The sequence below is a fragment of the Sinohyriopsis cumingii genome, chromosome 4 (genome assembly GCF_028554795.1).
Source record: "Sinohyriopsis cumingii isolate HCF-2022 chromosome 4, ASM2855479v2, whole genome shotgun sequence".
Classification (NCBI taxonomy): domain Eukaryota; kingdom Metazoa; phylum Mollusca; class Bivalvia; order Unionida; family Unionidae; genus Sinohyriopsis; species Sinohyriopsis cumingii.
In genome coordinates, this window is record NC_142964.1 from 48,810,942 (window position 1) to 48,824,711 (window position 13,770).

Below are 13,770 nucleotides of genomic sequence, written 5' to 3' on the forward strand. Positions count from 1 at the left end.
ATTGTCTTGTTGGGCAAAATTCCTTTTCCCTGTTTTAATACCTGCTATGGATAGTGTATTTTAGACTAATTCAGGCTGATTTTGTTTTAGCACAAGGAGCAGTCATTTTAGTTAGTAGTGTGCTTAGATCATGTACAATGTCCATAAATACAATATCCAAGAAATGTCAGCCACATTACATCAAAGTAGCATAGAGGTATGCCGACATTCTCTCCGCTGTGCATGTATTAAAAGCAAAGAACTTCACCTTACATACGTCACTCTCTCAAAAGTACATAATAACTGGTAAGCGCCTCCTAAACCAATAGCTTAAGTAGGTACTGACGCCATTCAAACATTTCACCATGTGAGGAGTCAAATAGCAAAATTGGCGTATGGAAGAGTACAAACGGAAAAATGGAATACCTATGGCGTTCACAGCGGAAACTGAATATTATTTTCAACGCAACCAACACTTTCCACATACTCTGTGCAAATGATCGTGCGATCGAATAATAAACATCGCTAACGTGATCATTTTTTTTCTAAGTACAGAGGTCTTGCAAACAAAGAATGCAACTTGAATTTGAAATATCCAGAAATTACATTATAATACATTTGTACATCGGGGAGTTGGCCAAAATCCGGATAAAGAGATAATGACCAAACCGAACAATGACGAAAGATATATTTCATTCAACAATGATGTCATTGTCAATACATTCACAAAAGAAGGAGAAGAAATAACAGTTATAAGGACGATTACGTCTGTGGATATCTTTAGATCCACGAGGCAATTGTTGGAACAATTAGTCAAGAAACTGGCAGATGAACATGTAACACAGATGTTTTTGAACGCTATACGCTACGTATCTGTGAAAAAAAAAAAACATTTACCCACGTGTGTATATATATATATATATATATATATATATATATATATATATATATATATATATATATATATATAAATTGATCTCGCACATTATTCTAGTGTTCTTATTTTAGTTTATAATGCACGTTTTATTTAAAACTGTCAACAAATTACTATGTGTTCCTGTTAATAGTGGAATACAAGGAAGATTTAGCATGATACCGCATCGATATGTAGAGACTAATAATAAATAATTGGGGGGGGGGTGCGAGTGGCCGAGTGGTCTAAAGCGCTCACCGTTACGGATCACTGCCATCTCATCTCTGTCTACATGGGTTCGAGTCTCGGATTCGGCCAATGTGGGTATGTGAGAAAGCTTGCCAGTAGCTTCTTATGGGCCGGTAGTTCTTTCCAGGGTTTTCCCAGGTTCTTCCACCACCATGTATACTGGCCGACATGCATAGCCTATCTTGTTCTGAAAAATGGAGTTAAACCCTACAACAACAACAAAAACAAATACGTGCAGATATAGAAAAATTGTACATGATGGCGAATATAACAAGTCTAAACCAAAATCTTTTATCATATACCTAGATCCTAACAAGCTCGTTGAATAGGCAATGTGTTAATACATGCCCGTAAAAGATGCGCATCTAATGAACAAATTGGATAGGTAGAAGAAACGCTGTAACATTAGAAAAGACGATGAAACTGGATATATTTTAGAGGTTTATTAAGAAGTGCCAGCATGATTGTTTCGATGTGGTCACATGAAAAATTTCTAAATCACCACCATCATATATAAAGGTACAAGAACACCCAGAAAGTTTTAAATCAATTGGTCTCGGATGGTACTTTTTGCACTTATATATAGATTTTACTGTAAATTCATTCAATATATATATATATATATATATATATATATATATATATATATATATATATATATATATATATATATATATATATATATATATATATATATATATATGTTTGTCTTTGTATTCTAAGGGCTGTACCCTTTTTTGCCTCGATCTTTTTTGTATGCCTTTTAGGTGATAACTAAACTTAATCGGCATTGAAGCCTGGATTGCTCTCGCGTGTCGTTAAACCCTAACCATACATACATACATGCATGCATGCATGCATACATACATACATACATACATACATACATAAAGGCATACATACATACATACATAAAGGCATACATGCAGACATACTCTACGAACTGCGTAAACTATTTAAAGCATTACAACCGTGAATAACAAATAACTGAGAATTTCTAGCACACCTGATGGTAAATTTATTTTAATAAGAATTAAATAAAGTAAGTAGCAGCTGTGCTACGAAACAGTAAATGTTTTGTTTAAATTGAAATAAAAATTAAAAATATAATTGACGTGCCGGAGGCCTCTCCTGCTGTAAGACTCTATTATGTGGTAAAGGGTGACTAATGCATACAACCCTTTTTTGCCATTGGATGTGCCCTGTGATGATATTCCACCTTAGAAGGTCTTTGACATCTTCTTAAGATATAATTAACAAATATCTTTGTATAATAAGGATTTTAACCCTTTTATGTTTAACTTCGCCTTTTCTTCTATAAAACTAACTTAGTCGGGACTGTATTGCCATGATTGTGTTGATGTGCTGTTAACCTCTTAGAGTATATATATATATATATATATATATATATATATATATATATATATATATATATATATATATATATATATATATATATATATATATAAGCATTCTATATATTGGCTGAATGATTATTAGACAGATACTCAGCTTCACTTCTGGACACCAGGAAATTGATTTTCCCATTTAAAAAAAACATGCTCAGTTTTAGTATGTTCCTTTGCTCCTTGTCTGGTTCACAAAGTAACTTAACTATTGCTAGAGTGTAGGGGAAAAAACGTGACGATGGAAACAGAAACACGAACTGAAACACAAACAAGTTCTAAATGTTTCTAATGAATATGTATATTTTCAAAATCTAGGTTCTGACAAAAATTTAGAGATAAATGTCGGATCTTTGCTCCTTGTAAAGATGTGTTACTATATTTAGCCTGCCCTGGGTAAAGGCAAAACCATAACATAAAACAATCAAAATATTAAAGTAACGTTTCCATGACTGATATGACTGTGTTCTGTAAATATTACTGCGTCCTTTCCATTCTTTTTGAAATAATGCAATGCTATTTTCCATAACAATATTTCCGCGCCACATGTTGGCTACCACGTGGTAACACACTATAAATAATAGCTAGAACGTTAACTGTTTGCCGAATACTATTCATTTCTGTCCTCCCCCCACAACCACCACAAAAAGAAAAATTTTTCTCAGTTATCTTTTCCTATTCTTTAATATCTAAGTCTCGTTTTAAAGATCGCACCATGCAAACACAAGAACACAGAGTTGTACTTGGAGCTGTATCATAGTACCAATAACATCACGCTAATTCTGAAATTATGGCTATTCTATAACTATTCATAGTGAAATTATTAACAATCGAAATTTCGTGCAAGCGATGTTTCGTAAAGAATGCCGTGAGAAAGCCAAACTTGGCAAACCTACACGACTGATTTGAGAACTACAATACAACCTATTTATGAATCCCAATTTCCAAGAATCTCTCCGGTTTTAAAAATCGCACATCCAATGAACTTCGTCAAAATATTTATCATATCATCCCGAATTACATAATAAACACACCAATTTGATCCTGAATATCTTTATACAAGTCAAAAGACAGACGCAAATGCTTTGTACAGTTGAGCTCAGATATCCGACAGACAACTCTTGAAAGCGTAACATTAACAATACTGTTATGACATTTCGAAAACGTAACGCGCAACCCACTTTCTTCTGGTTGATTTCACACAAGCAGTAAAGGTCAAGAAATAAAAACAATTGAAACTTCACATATAAAGTGTTATCTTCTATGCTCTTCTCATATGCTCGTTTCACTGATTTCACATCGCCTGCGTTCAACAGTACTCTCGCGTTTTCCAACAAAGTGTTATCTTCTATGCACTTCTCACATGCTCGTTTCACTGATTTCACGTCGCCTGCGTTCAACTGTACTCTCGCGTTTTCCAACAAAGTACCGTAGAATACCATGCAATAACACACTGAGGGATTCCGGTTCTCTCTCGTAAGCATGCATAACAGAGACCATGGACAAAGCGTACAGTACAACCGAACTGTACGGTATGTGTCTCACCAGCCCAGCCTCCTTAGTCCAGAGGTACAGAGCGTATAGTGAATGAGGGATGAGGAATAGCGCCAATTCTTTACGTCTGCTGGCACGTTCAAATAAGACACCGAGGCCAGCAGTAAACCCAGCTATGGCAGGAATGTATCCAGGCAGTGGTGGCGGCCGATGTTGTACATTACGGAGAAGACAGATTATGTATTTCGCCAGCATCACCATAGTTGCAAGGAAAGTGGTGGACATAACGATGTTTTGTATCAAAGATTTCAAGACCTTCATTGGCCTGGAATAAAAAGTAAATTATGTAACCGCAGTTAGTGTAGATCAAGTTATTACACCACTGGATAAAGTTATCACATCATTAGCTAAACACTACGAGTTGCAATGGAAAGCTGGTGTTATATGTTTCTCATCCCATCTTTTTATATTACTTTAGTTAATGCAATATATATATATATATATATATATATATATATATATATATATATATATATATATATATATATATATATATATATATATATATGTATGTATGTATGCGTGCGTGTGTGTGTGTGTGTGTGTGTGTGTGTGTGAGACAATGTGTAAAACATGGACGTAATTTATCGAATGAAACGTCTAAAGAAGATTCTCTTATAATTTGGGTTGTGAACTTGCGAGAGAGAGAGAGAGAGAGAGAGAGAGATTACTTTTGCCAGACGAGTTTCTGTCGGAACACTAAGACTGGTGTGACATGAATTGGAAGGTAGAGCTTAGCAAATGCAGGAAAACTCCGTAAAAAGTCTTTCATGGCGTGCATAGTGCAAGTGTCCTTGTGTAAGCCGACCTCATTGCACGTGACGAAGTGATCGTTTGTTGCCCTGAATAAGTTATGTAGTTTCTTGTCCGTGTAGTCCCTGGACCACTTTAAAACTGATCTATAGTAGCCCTCAAATAGATACTGAGGTTTTAGAGCATTGCAGTAGACCAAGAGCGAACAACAAGTGCAGAAGAATAAAGTGTCCGTGTGTGGAATAAAGGGTATCATCTCCCTCTTGACCATAGTAGAAAGGAGTGCCCCAATTGCCCGTGCGATGGCAAAGAGACAGACGACTCTTCGTCGTGTGGGTTCCTCAACAACTATAGACAATCCCGCCAGACCACCTGCGATCCCGCTGTTCCAGTCATCCTGTCGGTAGAAACATTCTTAAGAGCAGGTTTTGCTTTAATTTATTTGCACAAATGCTATATATGATGTAATAAGTATATATTAGAAGGCATGTGTGTCAGTCCCACTGTAAAGTCGTATTTGGAACTGAAGACTAACAGGTGTGCAGGTAAGCTACCCAATACCAAATAAAAGGTCCTGCAATCGGGCTAATCAGATCTTTTTTTTTTTAAATCGACATCAACACGGCCGCTGACCACTCCTGAGCATTTTGCAAAGCTATTTCGATAAAACTTTGATGGAGGTTTTCAGGTTGTGCAGACAAGGGATCACTAATACAAAACTCGAGAGTGAGTTGTCCAAGTTCATGCTACACGAGAAAGAAGCACGCGAATTCAAAGTTATCATTTACTTCGTGGATATCCCAAGCAAAACATTAACAGATTAAACGTCCCTCTTCTATCTGTAAATCCTGGTACGTGAAAAGAAAGATTTGCGGTTTCGCCAGACAAATCTGCTTCGTCGACACTAGCGATCGCTCTTCTCCATAATCTTAAAAGTCCATCTCACTGTTTTATCGACATAGCATTGTACTGTGCATCAGAGGTTAGCGACATAGCATGGTACTGTGCAGGAGAGGTTAGTTTCATCAACATAACATTGTACTGTGCATCAGAGGTTGGCGACACAGAATTGTAATGTGCAGGAGAGGTTGGTTTTATAGATAAAGCATTGTACAGTGCATCAGAGGTTGGCGACATAGAATAGCACTGTGAAGGAGAGGTTGGTTTTATAGATAAAGCATTGTACTGTGCATCAGAGGTTGGCGACATAGCATTGTACTGTGCAGGAGAGGTTGGTTTTATCGATAAAGCATTGTACAGTGCATCAGAGAGAGAGAGAGACAGACAGACAGACAGACAGACAGACAGACAAACAGAGAGTGAGTGGTGGCCACTTTGCCGTGATTTGCAGACAGCACTACGTCTACAACACGTTCCATTTGTACATTCGGAACTGAAACTTCATAAATTTGGGTTGAATTAACTGGAGGATTGTAGCAGAATTAATTTAAATTGATTCTTTAATATTCTTTTATATGGTAGAAACAAATATACATCTAAATATGCTTTAAAAACTAATTTCCAAAAACCCAAACCCAAATGCATGTTAAGTTAAGTATATGAGTCATATTAACAATCACAAAATCGGCTTAAATTCTATAGTTTATCTTTCAATAACTCATTCAATGTTTTTTCGTTCTCCACTGTAGCAAACATTAAAGCCTTGTGATATTATTCAGGAAATGCAAGATAAATACCTATGTTGGTTGCATAGGAAATATTTTTGTTAAAATTATACATTCGTAACTCTGATCTTCACCATGGAATCCCAATAACACCGCCGTCATTGTATCGTCGATACTTCGTGTTATCTGATGGACAAAATTCCAGTTTAAGCTAGAGTCCTGGAAGGGACTGTTACTCTACTGGTTGTTGTAAGACCATTTCTTTTTTAAATGCTAAGTATTGAAACCATCTCTGATATTCTTTAGAAGATCCAACATACAAAATTTGCTAAGAAAACTATACGCGTTTACGTTACATTACTTTCGCGGAAATACAGTTAAATACATATAATTCATAACCTTTGACCTTAAAATCACCGTCAGATTGTTATGAAATTGTTTATTGGAATAAAACTAATAACAAATTCTCATCAAAATTCATTTGAACAAGTCAGCTATGCACCATTTTCATTAAGAACTAGTTAAATATTGCAAAAAGTGTTTCAATGAAAACCCGATATCAATGCCACCATCCGTGGAAGAGAAGTATTAACAACAAGATTTTCGAAATGACTATGGTGCCATGTTGGAGATCAAATGGGCACCATTTCCGTATACACTACTTACCTATTGCTGTAGTGTTTAGTAAGAATCCAATTTCGACACGACCGCCCTTTCGAGAAAGTAGCCATATAAATATTTTCATGTTGGCTATCAAGACAATCATTTTGGAGGTTGTTAGCATCATTTTAATATGAAACGAACGTTGTAAGAAGAAAGTATAATTAAATAAATGCAAGTTTCGGAAAGGCCATCTGTTCTGGAGAAGTAGCTTTTGGGAGGTCATATTGATATAATTTCCATTTAGGACCACCTAAATGTGTGACTACTATTGTAGTGAAAACCACGTCATTATTACCACTCTGTACAGACGACTAGTAATAACAATATTTTCAAGACCGTCCTCATGACCATCATGTTGAAGGTCGGACTGGCTAGCTACAAGAAGATTCTCAAGTTATCCACCATGCCCGCCATATTGTATGTCAGAGCTTCATCATTGTCATTATACTAATCAGTCTTTTGGTGTCTTATACAGCTATATCCATTCCTAATGGAGAAGTATCTATGAAAAGATATGACTGCAATGTTGGAGTCCTGATCAGCACAATTTTCATGTAGTGCCAAGTACACGTCGTAAGTCTTTTAGTGAAAATCCCATGCAAACAAGACCATCCATTGTGGAGGAGTTGGAAGATTTTCAAGGTGTTCGCTGATGGAACCATACTGGTTGTCTGAAAGGCATCATTTTAATTTGGAATCCATCTTGAAATAATGAGAAAACTTTCATTCAAAACGTCTATGCCAATGCAACAATCAGTTCAGAAAGAGTAGTGATAGCAATATTTTCAATATGGCCGCTATCAGAGCTACAGTGGATATCTCTGGGTATATTCGACGGGTACCGATTTCAAAACGACATTAAAAAAAGTTGTGGAGTAATGAAAACATGATTTTCGAAACGGCCATATTGGGTGTCAGATCGGCATTACTTCAATTTAGGACAAACAAGACATCAAAAATCTTTCAGTATGATTTTTTTTTTATATATAATTTGATATAATTGCCTCAAAATGTAATCACGGTGTTTGTATATGTACATAAACACGCATAATGAATTGCACTTATCGAGTAGTTTTAGCTTCATTGAGCAAACACGATTTTCGACCACAGTAAGTCAGGGTCCAAAATGTTTTAAAAAAGTGAAACAATGAATTTACAAATGATTGTAGTAGCCTGAAAATCTAATCAGGACATCTATATGAAAATAGGAATTTGCCTACCAAATTTTACTCTGCTGCCTCGAGTGATGTTTGCCTAATCATGCAAACAAGGTTTTTGTCCAATTAGTCTGTCCAAAAAGTTAGCAAATGTGCGAAACAATTAAAAAATATATATAATGGTCTAAAACTCTAGCCAGATTATCTACATATTTAAAATAGCCCACCGAATTTCACTTGTCTATTTCAATTGTTTTTGTTTTGTTTTGCTTTTTGTCTTAATCGTGATAACAAGGATTTCGTCAAAATATTCCAGGTGTGAAAAGAAAAACAAAAAGAATTAAAAAAATAAAAGAAAAATTGCTCTAATGTTCAAATCTAATCATGTCATCTACTTATGAATGGGTCTAATCTAATCAGGTCATCTACTTATGAATGGGTCAGATTTCATGGTTATGGACGGACAGCAGTAAAACAATATATCCCCTTCAGCTATTGCTGTGATGACATATAACTGCAGATTGTAATTTGACACCACATAAAAATGTATGTGTGAACAGGTCCGGCGCCAGACCCGGACAGACTATCAGGCGCCCTAGGCAAGGTTAGATTCTGGCGCCCCTCCCCCGAAAATATCAATTTCAAAATTTATAAACAATTAAAAAAAAAAAATGCGCCCCCCCACCCCAAATCAGCGCCCTAGGCGGTTCCTAGTTTGCCTGTATGGTAGCGCCGGCCCTGTGTGTGTAAAGGAAGTACCTTTCTGCCCCTGTAGCGCTGTACGAGGTCAAGAGCTAACTCGTACAGACTGGGATATAATCCTAAAAATGCGGCAAACCTGGCACAGTCTTTCGACATAATATCCCGCGGAATGTTCGGAAGTCTGAAATTATAACAACAAAAGGGGATGCATAACAACCGTAGTGAACTACATGTATATGTAAATCGTAGCTGAATTCATTTCACACACCTTCCCCACTTTAACACAGCACTTGTTCATCAATTAAAGGTAACTTGAGGCCTTATTTCAAATATAAATTGATGATATTTCCGTTTCCTACGTGAATATCGGATGTATTTCATTGTATGGTACAAAAACGCGATAATTACGAGTAGTGAATGCACGAGTTAAAATATATATTTTAAAAAATTTTTTTTGTGGGGGGTACCACAGGATGAATATATCCGATATTTATGAAAGAAAAGAAACTATTTTTCATTATGGTTATATACCAGACTTGCTCCAGAATTGAAAATTAGAAGATTAAAGAAGCTCTTCATCACAACATCTCATCCGATAAAGTGACTTAACAGAAACTTTTCCACATCGGCCATGTCACAAAATATGTTTAACATGGTGAAAATACAGGAAAGAAAAAAGCATGAAAAATATCTAACCAATAATTTTTAGATTTCACTATCGAGTATGAAATATATCATCTACTATTATGTTCTACAAAAATACTGAAGCCCTTTATCAGAATGAACGGGTCTCGGTCTCTCTCACACACACGATTACTTGCATACACAGAAAATACTGAAGCCCTTTACCAGAATGAACGGGTAATAAATTTGATCTCGGTCCCTCTCACATACACGATTACTTGCATACACAGAAAATACTGAAGCCCTTTACCAAAATGAACGGGTAATAAATTTGATCTCGGTCTCTCTCACACACACGATTACTTGCATACAAAGTCAATTATTTTAATTGAAATATTCACTACACTAATTCCGAAACACACTGCCCACCCCCCTCTTTCGAAGTATGTGTTGTTTGTAGCATTGAACCGTACGAGACATACATGCTTACACAATTAAAAAAGATTTTACATTACAAAGCTTTTGAGTCAATGGTGCGTTGTCTGACTTATTTGACCAAATAAACACCATTAATCTCCTGCAGCGCTGTATGGGAACTAGCTAACTGACATATCTTCGTTAAGGTGGGGTGGGGTGGCGGAGGCAGAAGTGGGAACAAAGCTACGTTATATTGATGGGATAGTTTTATTTTCTAATAACCTTTCAGTAAGCCAAAAATATGCTTGCAAATAGTGATTACTTTTCATATGTAGAAATTTTTTTAATTACAACGAATATATATATATATATATATATATATATATATATATATATATATATATATATGCCCCTTGCAAGAAGTGGATCATTAAATATATAAAGCTGTATAAATTATTCATCACTCATGATGATGATTAATTTTTGCAAGAATTAAAAATGGTTTTGTTAGGGAGATTTAAGAGGCAGGTCTTTCTCGTGGAATTTTTTTTTTTTTATTGGGCGCTTATGTTTTGTGGAATTGTAAGGTTTCTAAAATATTTGTGTAGGCAAAACAATACATTTGCATGTAAAACGATGGTCATAATAAGTAAATTCAAACACATCATATGGGTGCAGAAGACCAATGTTTAATTTAGAACTTGAACTGTGCTTAACAATGCATGTCGGGGAAACACACGAAATAAAATACACAGGCCCTACGTATCTTTAAAAAATATGCACACCATACCATTTAAATAGGATATGCAAATAAGAGAATCAACTTTTTTTAACCTATTTCAACGTGTACGAGGATAATTGGTTTTTCTTCTGTCTTTTATTTCTTCCTTTGATCCCAAAATCTTTATTTTCAGGAAAATAACCTTCAAGTAATTAGAGCCAAAGTTATTACTAAAATTTCTTGTCATTGACATCTGAGCTTTCTGAAGTAATATTTTCAACAATATTACAGTCATTCGGCAAAGAGAATATCTAAATACTTTGCTTGTTCTGTCATCAAACTAAGTAGATCAAGAATTAACATAATGTTAACTTTGAACACTCATTTTTTTCTCCAACGTCGTTAACGACCACTGGATACATTTGTTGGACCAAATAGTTTACTTATCTCTCCTTTCATGGAAAATCAGATTATTTATGGAGTCAGAGGCTTTGATACCAAGACAATTCGTTCGGTGACATGCACGCTTGGCTCGTTGACCTTGAATCAAGGTCACAGTCAAAGTATATAATCGTTAAAGTTTTTATTCAAGTTGTTTCATTCTTTATATTTCCTCCATCTCACGATGGATTTTTTGTGAATTCTTGGCATACATCATTATAACGCTAAGGCAATTAATTCTGTGAAACGCAGTCTCGCCCTTTTGATCCCGCGGTCATAGACAATTTGCATTTAGTTTTGGTTCGAGTTTTTTCGTATGCTCATATTCGCTAAATCCCTGACGGATCTTATTTGAACATTGGATGAATCATTACCAATCAAGCAAAAAGTAATTCTGCCAAAATGTTCGTTCAGCCTTTTTGACAGAGGGGTTAAGGTAACACCTTTTATAGTAACTATTTAATCGTGGGCATCACATGCAGGCTCTGGCCTTTTCGAAAACGACAAGTATGGCTTTACCCTATAGCTTTTTCTATATCGTACGTTAGCGAGTATGTATTCCTATAGTGCATCCTGTATCACTGTACGAGAATGACGGCTAATCGACGGACGCTTTTACTATTTGTGTGTGTATGTGTGTGTGCAGAGCTATGATTTTTCTTGATGGAGCAATTTCTGATGAAGATCTTGAAAGTGGCCGGACGAAGATTACGTTAGTAATGCGTACAAATATTAAAATACATGAATTATGATTATGAGGGAGAAAAACAAACTTCAAAGGATCGTCCTAAAGTTTCGATATTTACGTTTAATAATGAATGTGTAAACATAGTGGAAATATAACATGAACACTGTTGAACTTAAATGAAACGTGCAATGTTTGTACATTATAGTGATTATAGAAATGGTCAAGCAATGGTTGTACATTATGGTGATTATTCAAAGGGTCAAGCAATGGTTGTACATTATGGTGATTATATAAAGGGTCAAGCAATGGTTGTACATTATAGTGATTACACAAAGGGTCAAGCAATGGTTGTACATTATAGTGATTATACAAAGGATCAAGCAATGGTTTACATTATAGTAATTATTCAAAGGGTCAAGCAATGGTTGTACATTATAGTGATTATACAAAGGGTCAAGCAATGGTTTACATTATAGTGATTATACAAAAGGTCAGGCAATGTTTATTTCATATGATAGTCAATCTTTTTTGCTAAGTTGCTAGGGTTCTTCTGCGTGCAAGCTAATCAGTATATAAACAAGTGACGTAATTTCGAGTGTCTTCCTGATATGTTTGATAAACTTACTACATTGCCAAATCAAGTTTTACCTATCCTATATCAAACTTTATGAGAAATACTAAGCGTACCTTTTTAAATTACGCAGCAGCAAAATGTTTAGAAAATATAAGCAGATAAAAAACATTAGCAAAATCTTAACAAAACTGTTTACGCTGTCAGAATAGTGACGACCACGGGCTCAACCAAAGTACATTAGGGGCAAGCATTTATTTTTAATGGGTTCGGGATGGGGAGCTAATTTTCTTTATGACGAGAAATTTGTTGGTAATTTTCCTGCAAGCTACCTAATTTGTTTTTAGACTAATGGATAAATTAATTTTTCATCACATATGAGAAAGAAATATTTTTAAGCTATTTGTGGGCTGGAAATTCTTCAAAGAAAAGATCCCTTAGCCCACCAACCACCAATGAAAGTTAAACTATCGGTCACCTAAACTTACTTCTCTCGGAAAGGGTTTCGCATGAGCGCTGACACAAGCTTGAATCCGACGAACAGTCCAACTCCGCTGCCAAACCCTTTGAGAAACCGTCGGAGAAACATCTTGGCTGACTCAGAGAGCTTAAAATCCTCCTTGAATCCATAAGAATTCTCATGGTCCTTGTCATGCTTGTAGTGCTGGGTAGACATAGTTTACACCTACAACCTCACATGATCCTGCCGTTATCGACCGGATGTAACGGGTCACAAGTCTACATTGCCATATCTGTACACCTACTTGCGAGTTACCTGTCCATGGTGTTAATCCCCTCTAAAGATAATACATTTTCGTACAGTGATACAGGATGCACGGATCGAAAGATTGTACTGTGTACAATCTATATAAAATGTATAAGTGACAAGCTATTTTTGTACGCTATTTTGTATTAGGTACATATGGATGTGCTCAATGAGAGAGAGAGAGAGAGAGAGAGAGAGAGAGAGAGAGAGAGAGTTTTCATCTCTCGAATTAACTGTTTACTAGAAGGAAGCTAAATGAAAGCTGTAATTGATTGCTTATGCAATCGCGTCTAGACAACGTGGTCGCTCTGCATATTTCCGGCTCAGGGTTTTAACGCGCGCAGGGGTACGTGGTCGCCCACGTGAGGCGGTTTCCTCCGTTTTCCGATTTCCGGCCCTTGAACGCCATCTAATAATCACGTTGACAGCCAAGTTTGGTAACTGTGGATGACGGAAAAACTGAAGTTATTGTGCAGAAACTATTTTTCTTCTTCCAGTCACATTGATATTCACCTTTCACCCGTTCACCCAGACATCATCT

The 13,770-nt window shown here is 35.9% G+C and overlaps 1 protein-coding gene across 1 annotated transcript; it reads right to left on the bottom strand.

Annotated features, from left to right (window-relative positions):
- Nucleotides 1–2,823: 2,823 nt before the first annotated feature.
- On the bottom strand, nt 2,824–13,243 carry LOC149801131 (transmembrane protein 135-like). Its single transcript, XM_089954274.1, has 4 exons — nt 12,952–13,243; nt 9,059–9,182; nt 4,773–5,251; nt 2,824–4,366 (listed from the first exon to the last, which is right to left on the bottom strand). The coding sequence occupies exons 1-4, from the start codon at nt 13,137–13,139 to the stop codon at nt 3,907–3,909; spliced, it is 1,251 nt and encodes a 416-aa protein (XP_089810400.1). The 5' UTR covers nt 13,140–13,243; the 3' UTR covers nt 2,824–3,906.
- Nucleotides 13,244–13,770: the final 527 nt, after the last annotated feature.